At 37.2% G+C, this 26,152-nt stretch overlaps 1 protein-coding gene across 3 annotated transcripts; it reads right to left on the minus strand.

Annotated features, from left to right (window-relative positions):
• Window positions 1-3,640: 3,640 nt before the first annotated feature.
• LOC128021490 (mothers against decapentaplegic homolog 2) lies at window positions 3,641-24,642 on the minus strand. 3 transcript variants are annotated; one of them, XM_052608742.1, is made up of 12 exons: window positions 24,450-24,642; window positions 24,122-24,203; window positions 21,748-22,185; window positions 13,072-13,161; window positions 11,578-11,771; window positions 11,373-11,507; window positions 11,215-11,289; window positions 9,062-9,115; window positions 8,702-8,914; window positions 8,370-8,507; window positions 8,129-8,273; window positions 3,641-5,766 (listed from the first exon to the last, which is right to left on the minus strand). In XM_052608742.1, exons 3-12 carry the CDS (start codon window positions 21,984-21,986, stop codon window positions 5,643-5,645), a joined length of 1,407 nt encoding a protein of 468 aa, XP_052464702.1. In that variant the 5' UTR covers window positions 21,987-22,185; window positions 24,122-24,203; window positions 24,450-24,642; the 3' UTR covers window positions 3,641-5,642. The 3 variants fall into 3 exon arrangements, with proteins under 3 accessions (XP_052464702.1, XP_052464703.1, XP_052464701.1); XM_052608743.1 differs by having other exon boundaries at window positions 11,227-11,289; window positions 24,450-24,620; XM_052608741.1 differs by having other exon boundaries at window positions 8,129-8,507; window positions 24,450-24,623.
• Window positions 24,643-26,152: the final 1,510 nt, after the last annotated feature.

A 26,152-nucleotide genomic window follows, 5' to 3' on the forward strand; every position in this document is an offset into this window, starting at 1 on the left:
GAAATCAATCTGAAGTCAATGCAGGAGCAAAAACAGGCCTGAAGATTCAGTCAAGTTGACTTTTCGCCTGAGTCATGCATGGATTTTGGAGGGAGGAGGTGGTGCCTCTGTATATTTAAGGATTATCAACTCCCCCATCCCTTAACTGAGCTCCTTAGTTATTAATTTTACTGTTAAATACACAAAGAAAAGCACTTTTATGCAGCTCTCATTAATACGCCTCTCTCCATATAGCCCATCTAGGTGAGAACCGTCACTGTGGCTAATTATTACCTTCATATGCAAATGCCATTAGTCATGCTTAAAGTGTACTTTTTCTTATTTAATTAATTAAAACAATCATCTATGAACTTTAAATTAGTCTTGTGTAAAATAATCTCTTTTTATCGTTTAATAATTAGCAGGCAGTAAAGCGGCTGAATTAATTGCATTTAGGCTTCCGCCCCAGGAGACGCACGGAGAGGAACGGATCTCTTCTTCCTGAAATATCGAATTCCCATGAACTGAGGAGCTAGGAAGGGGAAAAAAGTGAGAGAGAAGATGAGAGGGAGAGAGAAGAAAGAAAGGGAATGAACTCTTTTCTGCGTTCTTTCTTTAAATTACCCCTGAGAATCAGAGACAACCCTTAATTAGCCTAGCACCGTGGTAAAATTGATTGAAATGCAGCACATCAATTATTAAGCGTAACAGTTTTTTATAACTCTCCCCAGCTTTTCTTTGGGTGGGAGTGGGGTACGATAAATTGCTTGGGTGTTAGCTCTGTAAACAGATTGCAATTGAGAGGACATTTGTTCAGATCTTCAAGACCCCTCAGTATCTCTTACATGCAGCTCTGTGCATCGAAGCAAAGTATCACTGATACTCTTCATGGTTCTTGTATCCTTTGTTCTGATGCAGTGTTTACATTGTACATTAGGAAACTATGGCATACTTCTTAATGCAGCCATTCATGCACATAAAAAACTAGGGTTCAACAAGGCTATGTGTTAGGCCCTTTTCTACTTGATAAGTAAAGCTCCAGCTTCTTTTTAACAATTGCAAAGTGAACAGAGTGTTATTCCAATCATCTATAATCACCTTTGAAAAAGGTTGGCATGCTTATTTTGACCCTTAAGGTCAGTTAAAAACCTCCCTCCTATCTGGAGTATTGTCAAAACAAGTTCATATGATTTATAATCTCTTTGTAACATTAATGTGGGTTTATTTGTCTCCACTCAAAGCCATCTAAACAGCAAGTACTTGGTTAATAAGCAGCTGGTACTTCAAATGACTTCTGTGATTACCAAAACAGTGTTGTTAGTTAAAGCCATCTCACTGGCAAATAAAAGTGTTCATTACTGAAACAGTATTAATCGGTTAAAACAGCAATAATCTGTATAATTGCTTTAATTACCCTGCCAATAAAGAGCAACACAAATTCACTGTTTTTTTTTTTTTTTTTTTTTTTTGGCTGTGGGCCCAAGTTATTTTCTTTATAACTGCTGCCAGCTGCTGGTAACAATGTGCATAACAGAGTTCAGTGCACAGAGGTATGTGGATTCTTGAGTGTAGGTGATTTCCAATAATTAAAATGACTTAAAATTATGCTAAGATTACGTCTTTTTAGATTTATTTCCATGTTCCAACAAACATGTGCCAACAAATAATACCTCTCAAAAAGAATGAAACATGAAGAATTTCCAGTTGGGCAAGATGTTGCCAATCTTCTTAGTTAAGTTGGTCATGAATTGTTGTTTCTGGGCGAACGGTCCCATTTGCCCTTTTGATGTCTCTTAGGGGTCACTAACTGGAAGACTACATGACCCTTCTGATGTCCTGTATATCCTGGTCATTGTCAGTGCTTACCATGGGTGGAAAAACTCATTTGAGCCTAATTAATTCTTTGCAGGGCTCTTGTGCTCCAGTTACCGCTGCAGACCTTTGCCAAAGTTTCGGCAAAAAGACTTCAGAAGACATCCAACACTTCACACTGGACAAGTCAGAGGGCAGAGCACAAAAGACTCTGCAGAGCCCTTTGTAAAGGAGTCAGGGATATGAAGGTCAAGTATAGGTTAGGATGAGGTTTTAATTAGTTGGCCATAACTTATACATGATTGCTCTCTCCCTATGGCCAAAATTGAACAATGGAGCTACTCTTGAATGAACCAAGAAGAATAACTCAAGATGGTGGAGATACTGTGGGGGTCAGTAAGGTATTATATGTAAAGAAATCTCACAGTTAACTAATAATGTCAATGAAGAAACTCAAGAAGGCAAGCTCAGAATGGAAAAGAATATCATACTTACATTATGGATAGTCGGACATAACAGTTTGACCCCGAATACTTACCAGGACCAATGGCCCAGAATTTTATCGAGAAGAGCGTCCTCATTGTACACCCATTCATGTTGTAAACCCAATAGGCTCATGTAGAATACATTTCCAGTAAGTCAGTTTATAAGTAAATATACGTTTTTGGGAGATGTTTTCTGGCGCACATTAACGAGCCACAGGAGTTTACACTATAAAATGCTGCCAAACCAGATGTAACTTTCGAGACTAAATGCCACATAAATTATAAACTATTACAGTGTAACTTGGAGAAACCACTTAGTGCCTATCCCGACCACAGAGAGGATTTTTAACAGGAGAGGAATGATTAACAAATGCTGTGATACGCTTAGAGCTTTTAGCAACTGACTGGCTCTGTGGTCTTGCCTAACATCAAGGTCCCTACAGACCGAAAGGTGAGGCCTTGATTCAGAGGGAGTGCTTTGTTGTAATAAAAATCAAATGGACAAGAATGGATGAACTTGTTTACACATTTAACAATTAGCTTGACAGTTATAACCATTTTCACAAATGTAGCCTCAAAGTAACAAAATTCAATCCTAACATACAATTTTCCCTCATTTTTAAATCAGCTAGCCCGATGGGCTGCTTTACTGCTCTCCGAAACGATCGTATATTACTGAAGCTTTTGGTCCCCCTGGTGGTCTCAGTCAGGAATCACAGAAGTATGAATATTTATTTTAATTAAACTGCTGTACTTAAGTTCATCCACCTAGTTCTGTCTAAGCCAGTCACAGGAGATCAGACCTTGGGTGTCCCAGTGGTCAAAAGACCCCCTTTTCAGATCAATGGTATTCGAACCACATAACCACACATTTTACTGTAGTAGAGTTTATTAAATGAAACAACTGACTTGGGCTCGCTTTCATATTTTTGTTAATTATGGCTTCATGGTTTTATCCAGTTTGGATTGGTGTCTGGTCTTTATGAAAACGAGATAGTTGACAAGGTAGTAGGGTGCTCAATTACACTTCTGCGTATTCACCAACTAGACACATCGAATTCACATCTGTGTCCAGAAAAAAACAAAAAAAGTTAAATAATGGTCACCATAGATTACAATGCGGTCATTTCATTTTGCTGCTTCTCAAGTACAGATACTGTACAAATGATAATTTAGTCTTAAATTAAGACTGTCCCACATTCGCAACATGACTTACACCACAACCAATAAGTTGATCTCTAATAAAGTTCTCAAAAGTTAGTGTACTCGTTTACCCAGGACACTGTTGGAAAAGAGCATCATGAAACAATTTTGATGGCAGTTGTGCAACAAGAAAATCAAAAGAAAAAGACTCCAGACAGGCGTTAACATGAGAATTAAAACTTTTATTAGTGTATTTATGAAGTCTGCATATGCAACACGCCTGAAAAGCTTATCGCCTGAAGTTCACGTCCTACCAATACATCTCTCTAATGGTAAAACAAGCTCACCAACTGTTAAATGCTTGCAAAATAGGAAAGAAAAAAAAAAAAGGAAAATAAAAATTATATACACACATTTATGTCTGGTCCACTTTCAGTTCTATTTGGTTTTCTTTCCACACCCAGTCAAAAATGGCAAACAGATTGTTCCCAGTGTCTTAATCAGCTTTAAAAACGGGCCACCACATCTTCATCAGCATTTTAACTCGATGCACTTAAAAGTACAAATCGCAAGAGTAGTTAAGATCAATGAAGGAAAATATGGAGACAGAGGTGGGAAGAGGGGAATGGATATTTGCAACGCCTGGTCACTGCCACAACAGGTAAAGAATAACAGACAGCTATATCACAGTCATTAGCAAAAGTTGTACAACGAGCACACACACTAAAGTTGCACAGTTCTCCCTGTAAAAGCAACCTGTTTAGTCTTATTTATTCCCCAATTGCAAACAAATAGAACCCGCAGGAGGAGCTTCCCCTTCAGGTAACCGTACTTCGAGGGCCGGTGGGTTATACAGTCTTGTGTTGGGAACATGGGAGGAAAGCAACTAAAAGAAAACGAAAGTCAGATGTATTTCAGGGGGGTTCGAGATCAAGGCTAAACGTTGACCGGGACAACAGCTTGAATTGGAAAGCAGAGGAAGAGGAGAAAAGATATCTGCACTTATAAAAATTCCATGCTAAATAACGTTTTCGTATGATAGGACATCTCATTATGAAGCCATGTTCCTTTAAAAAGAGGGCATGATCTAAAAAAATATTCAATTCTAATAAAAAGGAAGAGAGCTTTAAAGATCTTAAATATATTTATATATAAAAATACATGAAAATACAAAAAGTAGCTAAAAGAAAGATAAGTGGAAAAAAGAAAATCTTGGAACTGTGTGAAGGATAACCTAGTTTATTAACACTTAAAGCTTCAATACTTGGATTTGTTTTTTATTCTTTTGTCGTTTTTATTTTAAAGATCCGGACTGTGCGAGACGTTTTAATAACCTTCGAAAGTCTTCGTTCATCCCTACATGAAGCAACTTTCTGAAGAAACCAGACTCTAAAACCACTCCACAGCTAACTAGTGAATATTTCACCCAGTGAATAAAAAGTTAATTCTGAGGGGCGGCGTAAAGTTCGAATTGAACGTGGGCAATTTTTTTTTTGTGTGTGTGTGTTTGTGTTAAACATTCTATAAGTTTGAAGAAAAGAAGCATGACTTACAGCAGCATACCTCAAATCAAAGGCAACATTCTTAGTGGCTTGGGGAAAGAAATCGAAAAAAATAAAATAAAAATAAAAGTATCTTTTGGCTTTACGAAAGAAATCAAAAACCATAATTAAGTTTCAAGGTGTCAATCTACACAATAACACAGTGTATAAAAACAAATAACGCAACTTTTTGCCAGAAAAAGTAACCTCCTTGAACGACAGGATTGGGATCGGCATCCAGGTAAATTAATCGTTAAAAGAGTTTCAGAGTATTTACTTCATCAGGGGGAGAAAAGCCTTGCCGCTACAAGTGTGTGAAGTTATTTACTGCCTTCTTGAACTTCCACACAACATACGCACCTTCCCTCCTTCTCGAAAACCATGAAAATAAAATAAAAACCAATATACATTTCAAATTCTACTACTAATACATTTAATATTAAGGGTTTATGAAAGAAAACAAGAGAGAATTAAAGGTGCAAGAAGCTGATGAGACAGCAAGTGCTGAATTCAGGTCCGAACGGAGAGAACATCAGTGTCAGGAGGACAGAGATAGAGAAAGGCTCACGAGTACTATGAAAGAGAGAGAGGGGGCGGGGTTAAAATCTTTTGAGTTGTCGGTTGATGTGATTGTAGAATCAGTCGTTTTGGGGGCAGAGGACAGAGAGCTTGGTCACGGCGATTAGGACATACTGGAACAGCGTACGGAGGGCGAGCCCATCTGGGTCAGGACCTTGTCCAGCCACTGCAGGGGGCCGTTCAGGTGAAGCTCGATCCAGCAGGGGGTGCTCGTCACCGTCTGTCGTCTACAGAACCAGGATGCATCATGGAAAGCAGATTTGAAATTCAACTGGATAAAGTAACGTTTAAGCTACTATTGTGACGGCTTTGTTCTTAAACATTAATTATGGAATGCATGCAAGCGTATGGTTTAATTCTTACTGCAGTGAAGACTTGTCTCATGAATATTAATTAGTCCCAGAAAAAGTTGCATTGCATCAGCCTCATTAATATTCATGAGCTATGCTTTTGCCACGATTGGACTGGTATTTTTTTTTTTTTACAAATACTGCATTGGTTTCAGTTCTTCCAGTTTTGTTATTGATTACATATTGAAAAACAGCTACTTTCAGCATCCACGGATTACAAGCAAATGCGATTTAGGAAGTAAACGTTCTTAGTTTTAGATTTTTAATTCGGTTGATGCATGCAAGAGAAGCTCTGGCAAAACATGAAAACTAGTGATGTAGTTAACTAACTGTGGATATCAAAAGCATAATAAAAAAAAAAGGACTAAATGAAAGCAATAAAAATACGAAAGTGAAACATGAGATGTTTAATTTGTGGCGATCTGGTTTAATTTGATAAATCGAAGGTTTACAACAAAGACATTGGTAAATAAAGTGAGGTTAAGTGCATAAACTAGGTTACACTTTATTATAAGGTGTCCTTGTTAGTGTAATTATACATATATGTACCGAGTAATATTAATTAATTTTCATGGTTAGGGTTAGGATTTGGGTTTGGCTTAACATTAATATTGGCTTAACAACTTAACATTTTTACAATTATATACAAAGGAAAATTAAATGTTTATATTTAAAAGGTTATGTATGCATGTAAATAATACATTTTTTCAACTTCACAAAATTAAGAAAAAAATGTCTAGTTGTGTCTATTTACAACTTCAATTTACATACACACACACACACACACACACACACATATACATACATACATATATATATATATATATATATATATATATATATATACACACACACACACACACACTCACCTAAAGGATTATTGGGAACACCTGTTCAATTTCTCAATGCAATTATCTAATCAACCAATCACATGGCAGTTGCTTCAATGCATTTAGGAGTGTGGTCCTGGTCAAGACAATCTCCTGAACTCCAAACTGAATGTCAGAATGGGAAAGAAAGGTGATTTAAGCAATTTTGAGCGTGGCATGGTTGTTGGTGCCAGACGGGCCGGTCTGAGTATTTCACAATCTGCTCAGTTACTGGGATTTTCATACACAACCATTTCTAGGGTTTACAAAGAATGGTGTGAAAAGGGAAAAACATCCAGTATGTGGCAGTCCTGTGGGAGAAAATGCCTTGTTGATGCTAGAGGTCAGAGGAGAATGGGCCGACTGATTCAAGCTGATAGAAGAACAACTTTGACTGAAATAACCACTCGTTACAACCGAGGTATGCAGCAAAGCATTTGTGAAGCCACAACACACACAACCTTGAGGAGGATGGGCTACAACAGCAGAAGACCCCACCGGGTACCTCTCATCTCCACCACAAATAGGGAAAAGAGGCTACAATTTGCACAAGCTCACCAAAATTGGACAGTTGAAGATTGTAAAAATGTTGAGTCTCGATTTCTGTTGAGACATTCAGATGGTAGATTGGACATGGTTTAAACGGCATGGTCTACCTGAGCATTGTTTCTGACCATGTCCATACCTTTATGACCACCATGTACCCATCCTCTGATGGCTACTTCCAGCAGGATAAGTCACCATGTCACAAAGCTCGAATCATTTCAGATTGGTTTCTTGAACATGACAATGAGTTCACTGTACTAAAATGGCCCCCACAGTCACCAGATCTCAACCCAATAGAGCATCTTTGGGATGTGCTGGAACGGGAGCTTCATGTCCTGAATGTGCATCCCACAAATCTCCATCAACTGTAAGATGCTATCCTCTCAATATGGGCCAACATTTCTAAAGAATGCTTTCAGCACCTTGTTGAATCAATGCCATGTATAATTAAGGCAGTTCTGAAGACGAAAGGGGGTCAAACATATATTAGTATGGTGTTCCTAATAATCCTTTAGGTGAGTGTGGGTGTATGTATATTTTTGACCCATATATATATATATATATATATATATATATATACACAAAAGCTTTTATTTTGGATGCGATTGATCACAATTAATCGTTTGACAGCACTGCTTAAAATATTATATATATATATTATAGATGACAGATGGATAGATTGAGATCTCTTAACCCTGAAAAAGTTACATTAAAAGGTGCTTTACAACCTCCTGAGTAAAATAGTCCAAGTTTACAGATGTAGCGTTTAAGATTTGTCAGAGTTGAGTCAAGAGTTGTCAGTGAGGAGGTTTGATTGTGCATACCTGTACTCGGCTCCCCAGCCTTTGACGAAACTCATTCGAATAGTGCACATCCTGGTCAGCTGATATACTGCCTCAAAGCCCTGGTTCACCGACTGAGCCAGCAGTGCCGCAAACTCCTGGTTATTAAAGATCTTAAGGTTACAGCCTAAGAAAAAGGATATTATGTCATAAAGGTTAATCAAAATTTCTGGACAGAGTATGGATAGTACAGAGGAGAATGAAAAGTGAGTGAATCTCTTACCTGGAGGGATTTTACAGACCGTCGCAGGGTGCCAGCCATACCTTTGATTACAGTTAGGGCTTTGAACAAAGATGGCGCTATCGCTGAGACATTCGGCAAACACTTCCCCACCAATATAATACAGCCTGACCCCTCGTCCTAATCAATAAACGACAACAACACACACAAAAATATAGTTTTGGACCCCATTGACTTTCATTGTAAAGACAAAAACATTCTTCAAAATATCTTCTGTAGAAGAAAGCAAGTCATACAAGCGTAGAATGACATGCCAATTTAAATTTTTGGGTGAACTGTTTGATAGAGGTTTGCCACTGAAGGTGTCCTGGTACCTATGTGTCTCCGGGTCATCTCCACGGTGGCGTTGCGGTTGACGTTGGACAGCAGGCCCAGGCAGAAGCGCTCGGAGTTGGAGGGGTCTGTGAAGCCGTCCACGGTGAGGGACGGCTGAGAGGCGTGGAAGGTTTCTCCGACCCGCTGGTTGAGTTCATAGTAAGCTATAGAGCACCAAAAAGCGGGCTCGGAGTAAGTCACTGGCTGAAGGTCTGAAACAGACGAAAAAGACTTAATATAAGAACAACTTGACAAACTCAAATGTACATAGCCATTGTATGTCTATGTTAGTAGACCTCCTAATTTGCTAAAATAAGGACTTTCAAGACGCATTCAGAATGAGTTTAAGCAGGTCTTACCCATGCCATGATTGACAGGCGAGAGTGTGCTCGGTGACAGCTCTGCAGGAGAACCTGACAGAAATATAAACAAGGTTTCTAATAATGGCAACACAAGAAGAAATAACTAGACTTTTTGGGGCTTGCCCATATGAAACTTGTCATCACTGTTAGGGTGTTCTATGGCATAGCTCAGGTCCTTCCTTCAATTGGATTGTTTTTTTCTGTTTTATCATCTTTCAAGTCAAAATAGCCATGATTTGAAGAGTTATACCTGTTCATAGCACAAGTGAAGATTAATTCTTATGGTTACGGTTTCAAACAGACACCTAAACTGTAATTATGAGTGGTAACAAAATGCAGGATTTCACAGGCTGGAAACCAAAAAGCTGCAATGTAATGAAGTAGCAACAGATGTTCTCTTCTGCACTGACACACACAGAGTAAATCATAAAGGTCATAAATGATGGTTACAGGACATGGTTCCATCCATCAGTTGACTGTATGAGGCAGATCTGAATGCAAACTTACAGATGATGTCACCAGAGAGAAATCGGTCACTTCACTGGAAGATCGGTTTATGGTATTTAACTTAAAAATGACGAGGTTAATAATAATCCTATAATAATATTAAACCTGCATGGATAAAACATTAAGATCAATAACACACATTTATAAAACCATGAAATGTAATTTAATGTTGACTAACTAAAGAAATTCTAAGTATAATAAAATTTAGGTCAAAAGGTAAACTTTTCCTTCAGGTACTCTTACTATCGTAACTTCTGTCAGGTTAGCACTTGCTGTCTGTGATCAAAACCAGTTAACCGCCTTAAGGCTAGAATACAACTACTTGAGAAACTTTTGCACTGATTTATATTCTGATTGAGGCACAGACTCAGAAATGTGAAGCTTAAAAAAAAAAAAAAACTTTTCATTTGTCATGCATCTAACAACAAAGCGTATGTTTCTGCAATAGTCTGCTATATATGGATTGACCGGAAAGTCTGCTAGAGCGTGCAACTCAATATTTTAGCATATGATGAAGATTTTCCTCTGTAACCATTTACAAAGTCAGCAAGTGTATAATGCCTAGTTTTTTAAATCAGTTCACATTTTAACAGTTGGGTATTGCACTAAAAACCACTTGTTCTGAAGGTTTAAGAAGTTCATTATGCAACTTTCAGTAAGCAACTGCAGAATAATGCTGTGTTCACACCAAATGCGAATAGAGCGTCTGGCACGAATGATTTCAATGTTAAGTCAATGCAAAGGCACGTGTACTCGTGTCTGGAGGTCTCGCGGCGTGAATGAGGCGTTTAGCGCAGCATGAATGACGCGAATTGAGTGTTTTGCGCAAATGGTGCTTTTTGTGCATTTAGCGTTTGACGCGAAATCCCACCTGCCACCCGAGTTGAACAATTTTAACTTTGCTGTCAATTCGCGACACTTTAACCAATCAGGAGCCTGCTAGGAGTCACTCATTCAACAAGGAGGAACGACTGATGTTGTCAGTGAGCAGTCAACCGGAGCTTTATGACAAGTTCATATTTCTACAGAGACAGAATTAAAAAGGACCTATATATAGAAAACATATTAATAGATTCATTGAATAAAGGCCAAAGATAAGAAACGTTTCGTTTTACCCCAAACAAATTATATTTTATCTTGAACTAAAGAGACATCAGAGCCAGCGGCAAATGTCAGAAGGTCTAGCCGAGGTGAGGCTGCTCTCGGCGGATACATGATGACGGAGCTCCCGCTGATCGCATGGAGCTCATCGCCGAAATTGGCGAACCATTTTTTAAACAGACACTGTCTTTATAAATAAACCGCATATTTGAGTTTAAAACAACTACATTCTCGCCTGAAATACTTTTAAAACTACATTTCATGACACGATAACAGTAATATTTAGAAAATTATCCGAATAAAAATGGCGGTTGAAAATGCTGCGTGAACTCAGCTGGCAGAAGCCAGTTCAAGCGGCAAACTAGACACAGTAGACGCGAATTTGACGCTCTATTCGCATTTGGTGTGAACTCAGCATGAGGAGAAAGGAGCGTGGGAAGTAAACTACTGCAGTAAAAGTACATTTTAGATGCTTTACGGTCTAAAAGTGCAAACACAGGTGGCTGTCATGCCCATGTAGTGGTGACACTTTGGGAATGTACCTGTGTCCATACTTTGATTCATCTGCTGGTCGCTGGCCTCCCCATCCTCACTGATGTATCCCGGTGGAGGAGTTTCTGGACACATTGAGAAATCACAAGCAACCTATTATTACTCTTAAACTACACAATAATGCACATGGTGGGAAATGTGCTCCTACCTGGTATATAATTGTTAGGAGGCTCGATCCCTGTTGGGAAGTTGGTGTTTTCAGGTATGGAGTTGGTGTAGTCGTCCAGAGGAGGCAGCTCGGTCAGGATCTCCGTGTGTCTTGGCACGAGGACAGGAGGAAGAACTACAGGAGCCAATGTTCAGATGAATGAATGAACACAACAGGAAGCGGAAAGCTGTATCTGTTTCCATACCTGGCGTCTCCACCCGCTGGTAGTGGTAGGGGTTGACGCAGACTTCATCCTTCTTGAGGTTGAAGGCGTACTCGCAGGTCTCGATGGCGCGCAGCTCGTGGTGGCTGTGCAGGTCGGGCCATCGCCACAGGCGGCAGTAGATGACATGAGGCAGACCTTTGCGGTGAGACACCTGCAGACGGCCGTCCAGAGATCTGACCCGAGCGTCCACAGAGAGGGCGAGAGAAATGGAAGAGAGGGAGCGTGCCAAATGAGCAGAGAAAGACATGCATGGATGGAGGGAAGAGGGGAGATGGTGAGATTAGGCAGCACGTCATAACAATACAGACACAAGCTTCATCTATTAGGATTCAAACATCTGTAAGTTTAGCTACTACAAGACAATACTAATCATTTAAATCACCGGTTCTCAACTAATGGTTGGTGACCCAAAAAACGGGTGGTATACATCGCATGAGAAAAAGAAAAAAATGCAACCAACCATATAACAGTGTTAAGTTTTAAAATGTGGAAAAAGTTTTAAAATTTTTAATATGCATCCAATGAAAATGCACAACTTTAAGTTGCATATAAAATACCAGGCAAACGTTTGGAGTCAGTGATTTTTTTGTGTGTTATTAAAGTTTATGCTTAATGAGGCTGCTTTATTTATTTATTTTTAATCAAAATACAAACAGATATATATATGAATAAATACCAGTTTTATATTATTTATTATTGAAATTTTTATACACATATACATACATACACAATTAAATATATACACAGAGTGAAAAATATTACTACATATTAAATACCAGTTTCCTATTTTATATATATTGTAACATTTTTATAATACAATTTCTTCTTTAAATATTGCTTAATAGTTTTGTGGATTTCTGTGAAGGGATTCTTTTTTCAGGATTCTTTGATTAAGTTAAAAAGAATAGCATTTATTAGAAATAGAAATCTTTTGTTATATTAGAAAATGTCTTTACGATCATCTTTATTCAAGGTAATGTATCCTTGTTGAAAAATAGTATTAAAATAATAAAATTCTTTAAAATAATAATAATAATCAACAAATATCTTTACTGACCCCAAACTTTTGCACAGCATATATAAAAAGTGTATACGTATAGGTAATGCATATGTTCATGTAAATTTAAATACAAACCGTTCACTTCTGCATAATTCACATTCAGCTAATTTTTTCATAGGTTGGGTCACCAAATATAAAATCAAATCCAGTTGAGAACCACTGTTTTAAACTTAAAACTAAGTGAGGTGAATGTATGAATTATGAAAACGTGTCCATCTGCTTTAAATCTAATGTAACCTATAGAATTAAAACTCTACAATGACAAAAGTGATTCCATCTTCAAGATAATATTTAATGTAGACAAACTATAAATAAGCGCGTTAAAGTGTTTATTTCGCGGCCCCCTGTGCTCGTTCAGCCCCACCTGTGTCTCGTGGGGTGAGTGTGGCACAGTGTCAGGAGAGGATATTCACCTGGTTTGGTCAGGGTAGCTGTAAAGGCCTGAGGTATCCCACTGTTCTATCGTATTTGGTGTACTCAGTCCCCAAATTTCAGAGCAATTGCTGTGCACAGAAAGTAAAAAAACAAAAACAAAAAAAAAAGAAAAGAAAGAAAAACAAAAACACAAAGAAACAAAAAAAATGATAAACATGGGGCATGATTCATTCAAAAATACCAAGATGAAGTACCATGACGGGATAATCAAAGGGCATCGTTTCTTTTATTTGAGATGTTTCGCGCAGTCGCCTGAAGCTGGCGAACAACGCGCCCACCTCGAATAAAAGAAGCCACTCTAATGGAAAATTCACATATAACAGTGAGATGAGAAAACCGAAGAGAAACTGACAAATGCATTTCAAATTTACAGATAGGGCTGGGCGATATATTGAACATTCACAATATATTCGCAATGAAAAATAGACAGTAAGCGATTCATTTCCATGAAGCAGCTCAGATTGCGTAAATTAACGGATTCCAAACTCAATTCACTTGAAACACTAATAAATTTAGGTAAATTCTAATGCTTTTCAATGTTTTCTTCATTTAATGGAAAAGCAATGCCTTATTTTAAAGTTGTTACACTAAACATATATGTTTTACAAGATTTCTTCTAATATTTCCTGCTACATCGCCCAGCTCTAGTTACAGTGCATTATCTCTTCCCCGGTCATCATGCGGTGTGTTATGAGACAAACAGGGCAATTAACGTTATAAAGACGTTTCATTCAGGGGTTGGATTTCTCCATCAGATATCAACATTTAAACATGCAGCACAGGACAGGAGCCTACTGTCGTTTGACTACATCACACTCAAGATAAAGAAGGCTATCAGTCGATCAGACACGCACACAGACCTTCAGTAGTTCTGAAAAAGAAACATGGGATGAGAAACAGATACGGTGACGTGACAGGAACACGACTCGCACAGACTTGATATGTGATGAATGAAGTTGTGGCCCCCTGTGGTTTAACCGTCTCTGAAAAGGGACTCAAACACGTGCCAGACTCCACCAGCGACCTGTTCTCATCACAGACACGTTTGAAAAACCTTTCCAAACACCCACATACCGATATTGGACTATTTAGCTTGTTAAATTGTTCATTTAAATTTTTCCTGCAGCAGCAGCCCTAAGGGCTAGAGACGTGTTTTTCTTATATAAATTTTTAAATTATATAAATTTTTCTATTATAAAAATGCTACTTCCACTATTATGGGCCTGTCACACAGAATGCGTCTTTGTGTATAATACTGGAGATGCAATGCTAAGGAAGGGTGCAAGAACTTGCTTTAACTACTCATTATATATGGATTACTCTTACTGAACGATCACAGTTTTGACGGCGTGGTTTGGTTTCATTGAAAATGTCTTTTGTTTAGATGAAAGAAGCTTTATTTGTTTAAAATGACATGAGGCTGAGTAAATTACAATTTTCATTTCATGTTGGTTAAACTAACCCTTTAACCAACTAACTTTAAAAGAACAGTTTTTTTGTGTCTTGAAACTTAAAGCAGCCATCCCAACAATAAGAATGCATTTATACAACCAACATTAAAACACTTAAGGAGACAAAAGGAGTAAGGAACACAACCCTTGAGCAGTACATTAACATCAGAGCAGGTCATCTGAGCGCGGAGTGTATCGCTAACCCTCGACCTGTACGCTAGCTGCTACCTGATGTCAAAAGTTAATGAGACCGACCCTGAAGTAGAAACCACACCAGAGATATTGTGCGGAGCTTGCTCAGAGTATAACGTGTCCTTATTCCTTCAGGAAATTAAGATTTCATGATGCCCAGAGAACACCATCAATAGACACAAAAAGGCCAACAACATTTTTAAAAGGTGATCAGTTAAAGCTTTTTTCTTTTCTTTTGTATCTAGTTTTACATGGTGATACTACAGGCACTGAATTCACCTTAGTAATTATGTACAATTTAACATGATTGACTTTTGTTAGTACTGTACTAGTATTATAATTCTGACCAATAATCATTTTATGGCTGATAACCACTAAATTACTGTATGGACATTACAAACACTTAAAAACTTTTTTAAAGCAGTGTTTTAAAGATTAACTACAAGTAAGCACTAGCATGCACAACTAAATCTACAATACAAGTTTAACAAAATAAATAAATAAATATATATATATATATATATATATATATATATATATACACACACAATTTAAACTATACATTTCTTTCATGTCTCCGTTTGAGCTTTACTAAAATGTAATTTTAAGTGGCATGCAGTGAGGAAGAGGAAAAAGAAGAAAGAGCAAAGCAAATGTATATGAGAAACCATTAAAAGAAGTGAAACCACAGTGAGTTTAGATAAACTCACATGACCCGTTTTAGGGGGATTTTAGGGGGATGGGGACTTCAGTTTCAACACCAGTAGATGAAGAGTTTCCCAATACTCTCTTTAAACACACACACACACACACACACAATAGAAACCCGATTCAGTATTAACCCTCAAATCAACAATAGAGCAGATGGAAGATCACTGTGTGATATCAACAGAGGTGCAGTCAAGCATGATAATGATCATTCACAAACCTATTAGGAACCATTAGAAGGAATCCAATCAATATTAGACAATTTTAGTGAAACTATTAATGAATGTAACCAAATACAACATTTTTACAAATGCCTGCAACCAAAATGCAATGGCTTATTCAATTATCATTGCAACTAACCTACATTAGTCCATTATGCACAAGACAGATGCTCATAGCAGCCATTTAAAGTTCCCAAAGTTGGTACTTTGGGCATGACTGGGTTGCCATGTCCCAGACAGATGACACACTTTCGGAGGGTATTAACCACTGTATCCTGTTGTGTGGATCCCCACTAAACCACTGAGAGCCCATCTGCTGGCCACCGTCTACCCTCACTCCAGCTATACTCCAGATAAAAACAAAAAAGATTTTCTTTTAAAGCAGCGCTGCCTTCACCTACCAGGTGACTAGCTAATGAAAACAGAGTTTAGGGCCGAGTTTTGGACTTCAGGCGTCATGTAGGAAACCATATTATCTCTGTCAAATCTCAGGATGATTCCTGCAAATGAGGAGTCAGTAAGCGTCCCATTTCAGGCTGCCATCTGGACACATGCCAAATGACCAACATCTTAATTCCATAAATGACATCTGAACGAGCAATTTAAGGGGATCTTTTGAAATGCTTCATAAAATTGCATCTTAAAATGATTTCCCAACTCATAAAATTGGTATTTTTAATCCAATAGTCTCTTCTACTTAATTTCAGCAGTATTGATTAGAATTTTGTTATTTCCCATAATACAGAGGCTGGTCAAAGACGAAAAAGTGTTTAAACATATAAAAAAAAAAAAAAAAAAAAAAAAAAAAGTGTAATACTGCTTTAAACTGTTGTACTTTTTCCCCCTAAAAAAAATTCAAAAAGTTTTCTGTTTTATTTAATTGCAATTTTGTTTTTGTTTTTCTGAGCAAAAAATAAATATCATACATTTTGCCCTGATTTACAGAAGACACCCAGTAAAATGTCATTCAGTGTAACAATCTTGTCAGGCATATTTACAACAAAAATCAATTTATGACATTAAAAGACTAATTACTTTCACCCCAAACACTAATTAGTTTAGTGTTTAGATAGATTGCCACTATCGTAGGTTATTTTACTTACATTTAATGTGGTTTCTACGGACACAAAATCACTTTTGTACATTTCTTTTGATGTGGACACCTTAACGTCTTTGACCCTAATTCATAGCACTTTATGGATAAAATAACAAGCATTTCAAATAAACTCTGATCTGGGGTTCAGGTCTGAGCTTTCATAAAGAAAACACTGGTAGAGAGACATCTTGATCTCAACTCTAATATGATTTATGAATCCCAATGAAAGCTGGGTCTTAATTATAGTATGGGAAGCCAGACAGACAAAGGGAGTCTTCGGATTACAATCGATAGAGTTGAAAAACCCACAGCGCCAGTCGGCTCTGTCCTCTTCACATTCTTACACTCACTGAAGACATCTTACAGATAAACTACCAGCTCTTCTACACAAAAGACCTGCGCTGACAGGAAGTCAGGTCGAGGCCGATATGGGTTTGTAAGTCCTATTAAATGGATAAAAATACATAAGGGAGGGCAACAGGGTGGTTCAATCATGACTTTGGCACAAAAAGATGGCCTAAAAGTCCTTACATGGCATTTTAAAAAACGCATCATAAATGATTCAATTCTGCTTGTGCAAACCTCCAGTACCAATACAGCAGATATGCTGTATGGTAAAAAACATGATGTGTTTAAGTGAGTTTTGTCCTGGGATTCAGGCCAATTTTACAGATTCATTTCCCAACAAAGGAATCCATTCACACTCTAGTAAAACAGAAATTGTAGCAAGATTTGCAAATACTAAACAAAGTTGTATTGAAAATTGGTCAAAAATCTATGGAATATATTTTAATGTTAAAATACTCCGCCCAAACATGAAAATGTATTGCAGTCATCAAGATGTTTTGACAAACATTGGCAACCGAACACCATTGGAGCCCACTGACTTCTAATGCATTAAAAACACTTTTTTTTAATCAAAATATACAGTTTTGAAAAGACATGACAATTTGCATTTCTAGACAGAATATCGATTTAAAAAGAGACATTGGAATTTCATTTACATATGCTCATTTCTACACAACTTCCCTTGCCAAATTATGGTATATAATTCACTCAAAAAACACTGGAGAAAATGTTTCACTCTGATGTCTGACTGGACATGATTTGCATCAATCTGAAGTCAATCTTTGTTTAATTAACAAGCGTATTCCCGCCCTTTTATAAACCGCAAACAGTCAAATTGAAAACACCCAAGAAGAGACTAGCCGGGTCTTTTAGTTCACAGTTATGTGAGGAGGCTGGAGAGGACAGTCGAGGAGGCTTTTTTCCATTACCAAGCATGACAACGGACAGATACAACGACTGATCCAGCCGTTCCCACAAGCCTCCAAGGTTAGAGAACAGATTAGCAGCAGAAAACATCTTGGAGGTAAAGTTTCCCACCCTTTAAATCCACTCTTAAGGGAAGACAAAGCACTCTGGATGACTTTTCTGAAGATCTGACCGGATCAGTCCATAGCTAGCAGACATTTAATGTTCACTTCTACAATTTTCCAACTGGAGGAGGTCATTTTAACCTGTATTTACTGTAGGCTATTCACTCCAAGAGGTTTTGTTAAGTGAACCTGATCAGGCATGTAGGCACGGTGCCAAGTCACACAGTATTTTCACAATAACCATTGCACAACTTTTCAACAGTGGAAGAAGATATGCATTGTGGCCAGCTTTTGTTAAATGATACACGAACAACAATTCTGTGGATTTGAGATGTTAAAACTGATTCAAAAGAACTCGATGGAAATAAATCTCTCTAGGACAAAGGATAATGGCCGTTTGCCATTACAACAAGCTCGCATTATCCATTTCAACAGCACCTTTCAACTAAATCCGCCCAGGAAATGCGATTATGCCCTTTTCAAGTTTGTTTAGCAACTCACACCAAAATTAAACTGCATATTAGATGTTAAAGAATGAGAACCTGTTCTAGACCTCGACATTACTTAAAATAAACGGTGATGAATCTCCAGAATGGATATATAGAATATTCGCAAATATTGGCATGTGTGATTAATTTGGTGTTAACAATTTGATTTTTATTTTTTTTGCATAGCACAATGATTTTTGCGCTTTGACCAATTGTGATTCTTAAAGATTATTTTGCACTGTAACTCTTTTAAGTGCAATCTCAAAATACATGATTCACATTTCTGTTATCACTTCATTTTAATAGAATTAGTTTAATTGGTACATAGCTGATTACAATTCTCGAATTCATCTAATGAAAAGCATACCTAGATTATTTTATAGATTTCTGTTTTACATTGGCATTTAACATTCTAAATGCATTTAAAATCAGTTCAGGTCGAATTAATAAATAAATAAAGTTAGAAATAAAAAAAAAATATGGCAACACTTTTCAGAAAGTTGCCATTAGTTAATCTTAGTTAACACATTGAATACGATGAACTAACAATACAACCTTTTTTTGTTAGTTTATGTCAGCTAATGTGCATTACATAATATTAATTTCAACATTTACTAAAATCAAAAGTTGTATGTTACCATTATGATTAACAAACGCTTTTTCATTGTTGATTCGTGTTTACAAATGTGGATAACTAATCTTAATAAACAGGCCCTTAGAAAGTTACCAAAAATATCAATTCAATACATGTTAAGCTCAATCATTATTAGAATGAAAAAGGTACATGATATTCCTAGAAAAAATTCAAAGCTTTTTGTTGTTGTTTTTACAAGCTGGACATAAAATCTATTGTAAACTTAAAATGCTTAAAAGCCATTTCAGAGCATTATAAATCACCAAAACGCTGAAGAACAGAATGCATTAGACATATCACCCAACCCTTGTGTATGTATAACATATTGGTTTCAAACTATTGATATGTTGTGGCTCGGGCACACGACCTGCCCTCCATCATCCTCTCCTCGGAGCATCTCCCTAAAATATCAGCACTGATGCTCCATTTGTCATGAGAAATGGAATAAAAGCAGCCTGATGGTTGATATCGCAGACATTCATACAGCATGAGAAGCCTCTGTGCGCTCTGAATGGAGGTGATGTGGAGCTGCACAGAGTGACCTTAACTCAAGTCAAGACAGATGGAGCAGAAATCACTTGAAGAAATAAAGGGAGGCAATGCTGATATTTGACAACGGTAGACGCAACTCAGCGTCATGCCTTCACCTTCACTCACGGAGCAACATACGCAATGATACGGCTAAGGTCACTTCGACAATTAAATAAAAGCCTTTCAGAATCATTAGAGGACTTGCTTTGTAATTAGATGAAGACTTAAATTGAAGAGTTCATTGGCTTGCAATTCTTCACATCTTAAAGGAAGTTAATATTTACTCACCCTCATGTTGTTCAAAATTTAAGCCATTTTTAATAGGAGTCGACCGATATGGATTTTTCTCAGAGTGGCCTTGTGTGTGTGTGTGTGTATGTTTGTGTGTGTGTGTGTATGCAAACATTAAACTGCAGGTTGTTCATTACTAAACTTTTTTTTTCATTTGTTTACACTTGTTTAAAAAAATACTTTTTAATAAAGTATATATATATATATAAAATAAAATAAAAAAAGAATAAGAAATAAAATACTGCTGCAAAGTTCTCCACTAAATAATATACTCTCAGTCTCAAACCAATATCATATAATAAAATATAATGAAAAATATAAATAAATAACTATGATTACAGTGCAGCTTTACCAATCCCAGCTTGTAGGCCTGCTCATATTTAAAAAAAATATATACATAACTTTTCCAAAGTGTAAAGTGCAGCATCAACAGTTTCAGTTTCCAGGCCTGCTCAGATTTCGTTATTGCGTTGGAACGATCGGAATTAAGAGCAAAGGTCTGTTTAAATGCCGACGGGAGATGCGTTAGAATTACAATAGTTTTTTCTTAGTTGTAGTGATGTTCACACTCGCGTGATGCCTTTTGAAAACCTTAGGCCGGTGACACACTGGCATATTGCACCTGTCAAAAATATTATATGTCTATTTTGCCGTCAATAGTGTTGATGGTGTCCTTTATATTTGTGTCACCGGCCTTAGAATCAGCTGCAGGGCGGGATTTGCGCTGAACGCGGAGACTTCCGCCACTTAATATGTTTGTTTGGAAACACGAAAATGCACCTATGTTCCGCGCACAAAATATTGCATTCGGTACACACGTGCACCGTACCGAAAGCCCTGTACCGAAACGGTCTGGTACGAATACACGTACCGTTACACTGACACTTCTCTTGTGCAAGTTAAAATAAATAAGCAGCCCGGCCCATGGGACAAAAAGTAACGCAACGCTACGCATTTATTTCCATGAAAAGTAACACAATTAGTTCCTTTTTTATGGAGCAACACAATATTGTAATGCATTACTTTAAAAAAAAAAAAAAAAAAAAACACTTTCCCCGACACTGCTATTTTCTAAATAAAAAACATATATAATGTGGTTGATTCTGCAATTCTATTATAGTAATTGTCACAAAGAAATTGTTAAAAATATTAATAAAAAGGAAGTCAACGTTTAACAGTGCACTCAGTAATTTGGTAAGTGTGCGCGCACTGGAAGAAAAAAATTCAATTAAAAGACAAGTTAACTTTAATTTCACATGCACCATGCGATGAATATGACAGCAGCAAACTATATCATTTACTTTGCTCTGTGCAAGTATACTGTATTAGTCAGAACTGTTGAACAGAGACAGTAAACTAATGAAGATGGAGAACAGGAGCGCCATGCTATCAGGAGCCGGCATTCACAGCAGTGTCAAAATAAAGGTCCTGCTTCAGACATATCAGCCAAAGAGAGAAAAAAAAACTGGCTGATGCTGATAAGTGTCAAATCAACCACTAATTCTTAAGCAAACTGTAACAATTCACCTGATTTTTTGACCAACAAGAGGATGAGTAAACAACATTATTCATTCTTTCCCTCATGTTTTCGTGTTAGATTGACAAATTTAAGTTGGCATTGTCCTGAAAGCAGGAATGCAGTCATCTTTTGGGGATGTCGTACCTGGGAATGGTGACACACTTGGTGTTGCAGTTCTGTGTGGTGATGGCTTTCTCCAGCTCGTCCAGCTGGCCCGTCTTCTTCAGCTTCTTCACCAGGCTTTTAACCGCCTTCTCGCACCATTTCTCCTCCTGGCCGTTCTGCTCTCCTCCGCCTCCCGCTCCGCTCGAACCGCTGGCCGACTTCTTCCAGCCCAGCAGACGCTTCACCACGGGCGGAGTGAAAGGCAAGATGGAGGACATGCTTCTGGGGTGTCCAATAAGCGGTCAGCCCCCTACTGGGCAGGTGGAGTTAGGGAGACAGATGGAGGCTGAGAGAATGGGGAGGAACAGACCCAACGTTCCTAACTGGGATTTAGGAAGAGGGTCTCTGGGCTGATTATGAGGGGCAGGGGACAGAGGAGCTTTGGAAACAGGAAAGGAAAGAGGGGCGAGGGGTTACCTGAGTGAAGAGAAGCAGAAATCAAGAACAGCCAATGACAGACTGTGGAAAAATCTTCAGGGACAAGACTAAAAACCTCCCTCCTTTTTTTTTTATGGACTAATTTTAATTCAACTGTGTGTGTGTGAATTGTGTGTTCTCAATTTCAATGTGTTTTTATACACACTACCAATTCAAAAGTCTGGGATTATAATTCAGATTTTTTCAGTATTAAAAAGTTTCCATCCTTTGAATAAGTACAAAGGAACAGAATTAGTTTCAAATGAAAACCTCTCTACTGTCATTTGATTAATTTTATGCATCTTTGATTCAAGAAATAAATACAAAATCATACAGACCCCAAACTTCAACAGCAGTTTAAATACTTTCTCTTATTTAATTTGGGATATTAATTCTAAAACATCCTTATTTTTGCTATTTGTTCTGGTGACAACGGTGGACCAGAAATCAGATTTCGGCTTTAAATAAAGGAGAGTTCAATATAATGTGCTCTTGTTTTACCAAGAACTGATTCTAACGGTCTCTCAGCTTTTGATAGTGACTCAACCCTATTCACCAAATGAGAGATTTCTTTAAAACTACAACTTTATACAGAAGAAAAGATAATACCACAGAAGGCTGTCTTTCATTTAAAAGGATTTAGCTTTTAATTTAAAAAGAGGTTTCAGATAACAACAAATCCAATGCAGAGAAACCAGGCGAATATTTTTAGTTTGTGAACATAAGAAAGTGGAAGTAATACATCTTGATCATTTTGGCTAGCCTTACAACATACCCTTACTCTGAGTGCCCGTTTTCATAAAGGAAACGATGCACCATGAGAAAAGTTTGTTGTAAACACATAGAAACAAATTCACTGCAGAAGATGATGACGGCACTATGACATCAAAACATTTTTCTCATTTAAGGGCAAAGTAAGTTAACGGTCAAATCAACAATACAGATGGATGATGACATGAGGAAAGATAATAATAAAATTTGTCTTTTATATGCTGAATCATCTGAACAAGTTCTGCTTTTATGTGCAGCCTGTTTGTATGTAGAGTGTGTAACCATTCATTATTGCAATATCTGATTTTAAGAATGCAGAACTCTTAAAAAATTATGATCTCAGTTAAGTGTCAAACTTGAAAGCAGTTTGGACGTCACATGCAAGTTTGAACAACTTCAATAGAATGTTGGGGGGGGAAACAATTGTGCATATTAGAGGCACACATTCAAATAGCGGATTTCAAGAGCATCACGTGTGCATTTGGAAGATTCAAAACAAACGTTCAAAGCATTTTAAGAGTAAACTAAACACGTGAATCACTCTGGACAAAATAGGCACGTTCTGAACGGTTATTTGAACAGTGTACATAAATATAATCATTTTGGGTGGGGGGGTGGGGTGTATTGGAACGTTTCAGGTTTCGTGGCATCATAGACCCGAATCAAACGTTCAAATCAAAACACAAAACGCATTCGTATTCTGGAAAAACCGGAAATCGGAGGTTTTAGAACGTTCGGAGAATTTAAACACCACGTGTGTTTTTGTAAGGTTCGAAGAACAACACTGTTTCGCCCGTAATAGTCGTGTCGGAATGTTCGATTGGGGCGTTCCGCTCTTTGATGCCCACGAATGCTGTCTAGGTAATGTTAGGCAGCTCTCTGAGTTCTGACACATAGCCAGAGACTGGGATGAAAAATACACCTGTGCCAATGAGGCAGGTGTGAATTATATCACACTATCCTTGTAACGTTGCATGTTTTTGTCTTCAAATGCAAAAGCAAAAACAATTTGATTGTTAATAAACTAAATTGGCAAAACAAACATCACCATGTTTTTTTTCTTCTACAGGTACCATTCTTATCATGCATATAAATCGAGCCGAGCTAACCCTAGCCATCATTATCTCATCTGTAAGATTAAAATGATTAATGAATGCATTGTTACCTTCTTCTCCAGCAGTCTGATGGAGTATCGCGGGCTCGTTATGGCTGCATGGGCCGCTAATCGACTCTCTGTCCCGGTCTGCCTACAATACAACAAAACCCCAGGATCAACACATTTATGCTAATCGCTGCATTAAAAACTCTTTCATCTATGCAGGAACGAAAAGCCGAGATCTGGCCGCTTGTTCGCGGTGTGCGAGTTTGTGTGAGCATTGATTTTGTGTAAACCGCTAGCAGCCTGCGCTACTTTCTTTGACAGAAATAAAATAAATAAACAGCTTTCAGACGTGTTTGCGAGCCGTTACCTTCTCGTTTACCCGTCAACTCACCCTTTTAGCGAGGTGCTTTCTCTGTAACGAATGTGCAGCGTAAATTCCGAGCCAAACGGATTATTCGTGAGTGGGGAAAAGTCGATTTTAAACAATATTTTCCTTCCCACTGTAGCCGAATTACAGCAGCAGACGACGGCCTCCAGCGCGCGCAACCTAACCTTAATGCTCGCCATGCGATACGCGCTCTGCATAAGCCCCGCCTTCTTGCTCTCTATTGGATAAACTAAAAGCCCGTCAAGAATACTCTTCTCGCCGATTGGTTTATAAAACCGCCGATCTTGATCCAAATTGAATATGCAAACCATAGTCGATTTTTATTGGCTAATCAGATTGTGTCATTTAATCAGTGTTGTTTAGGTTCTGGTAGGAGGCAGTGGTTTGTCATTGTTGCTGTCCATCTATTGACTTCATAATAGACTTTACGTGAATGGGGTGGAGAAACTGAGAGCGAGTTACTGCCATAGGTTACTGCTTCTAAATAACATCACTATGAGATTGTGGTGTGTGTGTGTTCATCCGCCATTCTGCGTGTAAAAAATAACAGTGAAACATGCCATAATAAGCTTGTGGTGTTAACCACCTGTGCTCTTCTGCAGTAATAAAACACTATTAGAATTATTAAGCGTGCACTCATAAATGTGTTTTTATGCCCTCAACAGTAAGATGATGTTCGATGTTACGTCGAGAAATAGGCAACAGAGTATAGCGATAAATTATGTCATAGTTTGTACTAAAATATTTTTCTAGATGGTGAATTAAAGTGATATGTGATTAAACAAAGCCCAGGAATAACACAAGGAGGTGAAGCAGTACCAGCTCACATCACTAGATGTCGCCATTGTGCGTCATTTCATCGCTGCTTGTTTTCATCTGCAGTCATAAGCACTTATATTAACCATGTACAGTGCACTACTTATATTATTCATTCTTTTCTGTTTTACTGTTTATGAAATAGACATACACAAGTGTTATGTTAATATTATTTGTTATAGATAAATCAGGAAAAAGGCATTTGAGAGGAAAAACTCTGGTAATGTTGCTCACAGTATTAAAAATACTTATTTACTATGAATTAAATATAATTTATCTAATTTAAATGAAAACATTGTGTGGAAATTTTATGACAATGTCAGCCATTTTATTGTCTGGAATTATATATATATATATATATATATATATATATATATATATATATATATATATATATATATATATATATATATATATATATATATATATATATATATATATATATATATATATATATGCCAGTTATTAAACTAAACTATTTAAAAAACTAGTATAGTCGTTAATCTTTATGTCAATGTCTTTTGCATAATTTGGCAAAACTACTTTTTGAAATCTGGTTTGCATCCAAAGAAAAATACTTTTGACAAATGTTATGTTAATATTGAAATGTTTGGTAATAATCAGTGGTGGATAATAAATATTTTATTTATACATGCATTAAAAAAGCAAATACATTATTTTATTCAGCAATGAAGCATTCAATTATTTAACACTGATAGTAAAACATCATATTACAAAACACAAATAAATGCTGTTCTTTTGAACTTTTTTGTTGTTATTGTAGTTGTTGTTCGTATAAATAAAAATGAATCGCAGTTGCCACAAAAATATTGTAAAAAATAATAATAACTGAGCCCCAATAGAAAACTGATTTTAACGGAGTATCAAAT

This window comes from Carassius gibelio, chromosome A10 (genome assembly GCF_023724105.1).
Source record: "Carassius gibelio isolate Cgi1373 ecotype wild population from Czech Republic chromosome A10, carGib1.2-hapl.c, whole genome shotgun sequence".
Lineage (NCBI taxonomy): Eukaryota > Metazoa > Chordata > Actinopteri > Cypriniformes > Cyprinidae > Carassius > Carassius gibelio.

What these genes read in the sequence shown, in the direction of transcription:
- LOC128021490 (XM_052608741.1), bottom strand. Translation starts at nt 21,986, where the DNA reads ATGTCCTCCATCTTGCCTTTCACTCCGCCCGTGGTGAAGCGTCTGCTG. An exon ending in CCAGCGGGTGGAGACGCCAG is followed by an intron (nt 11,508 to 11,577) that starts GTATGGAAACAG and finishes TGGCTCCTGTAG; the next exon opens with TTCTTCCTCCTGTCCTCGTG. An exon ending in TCCTAACAATTATATACCAG is followed by an intron (nt 11,290 to 11,372) that starts GTAGGAGCACAT and finishes CAATGTGTCCAG; the next exon opens with AAACTCCTCCACCGGGATAC.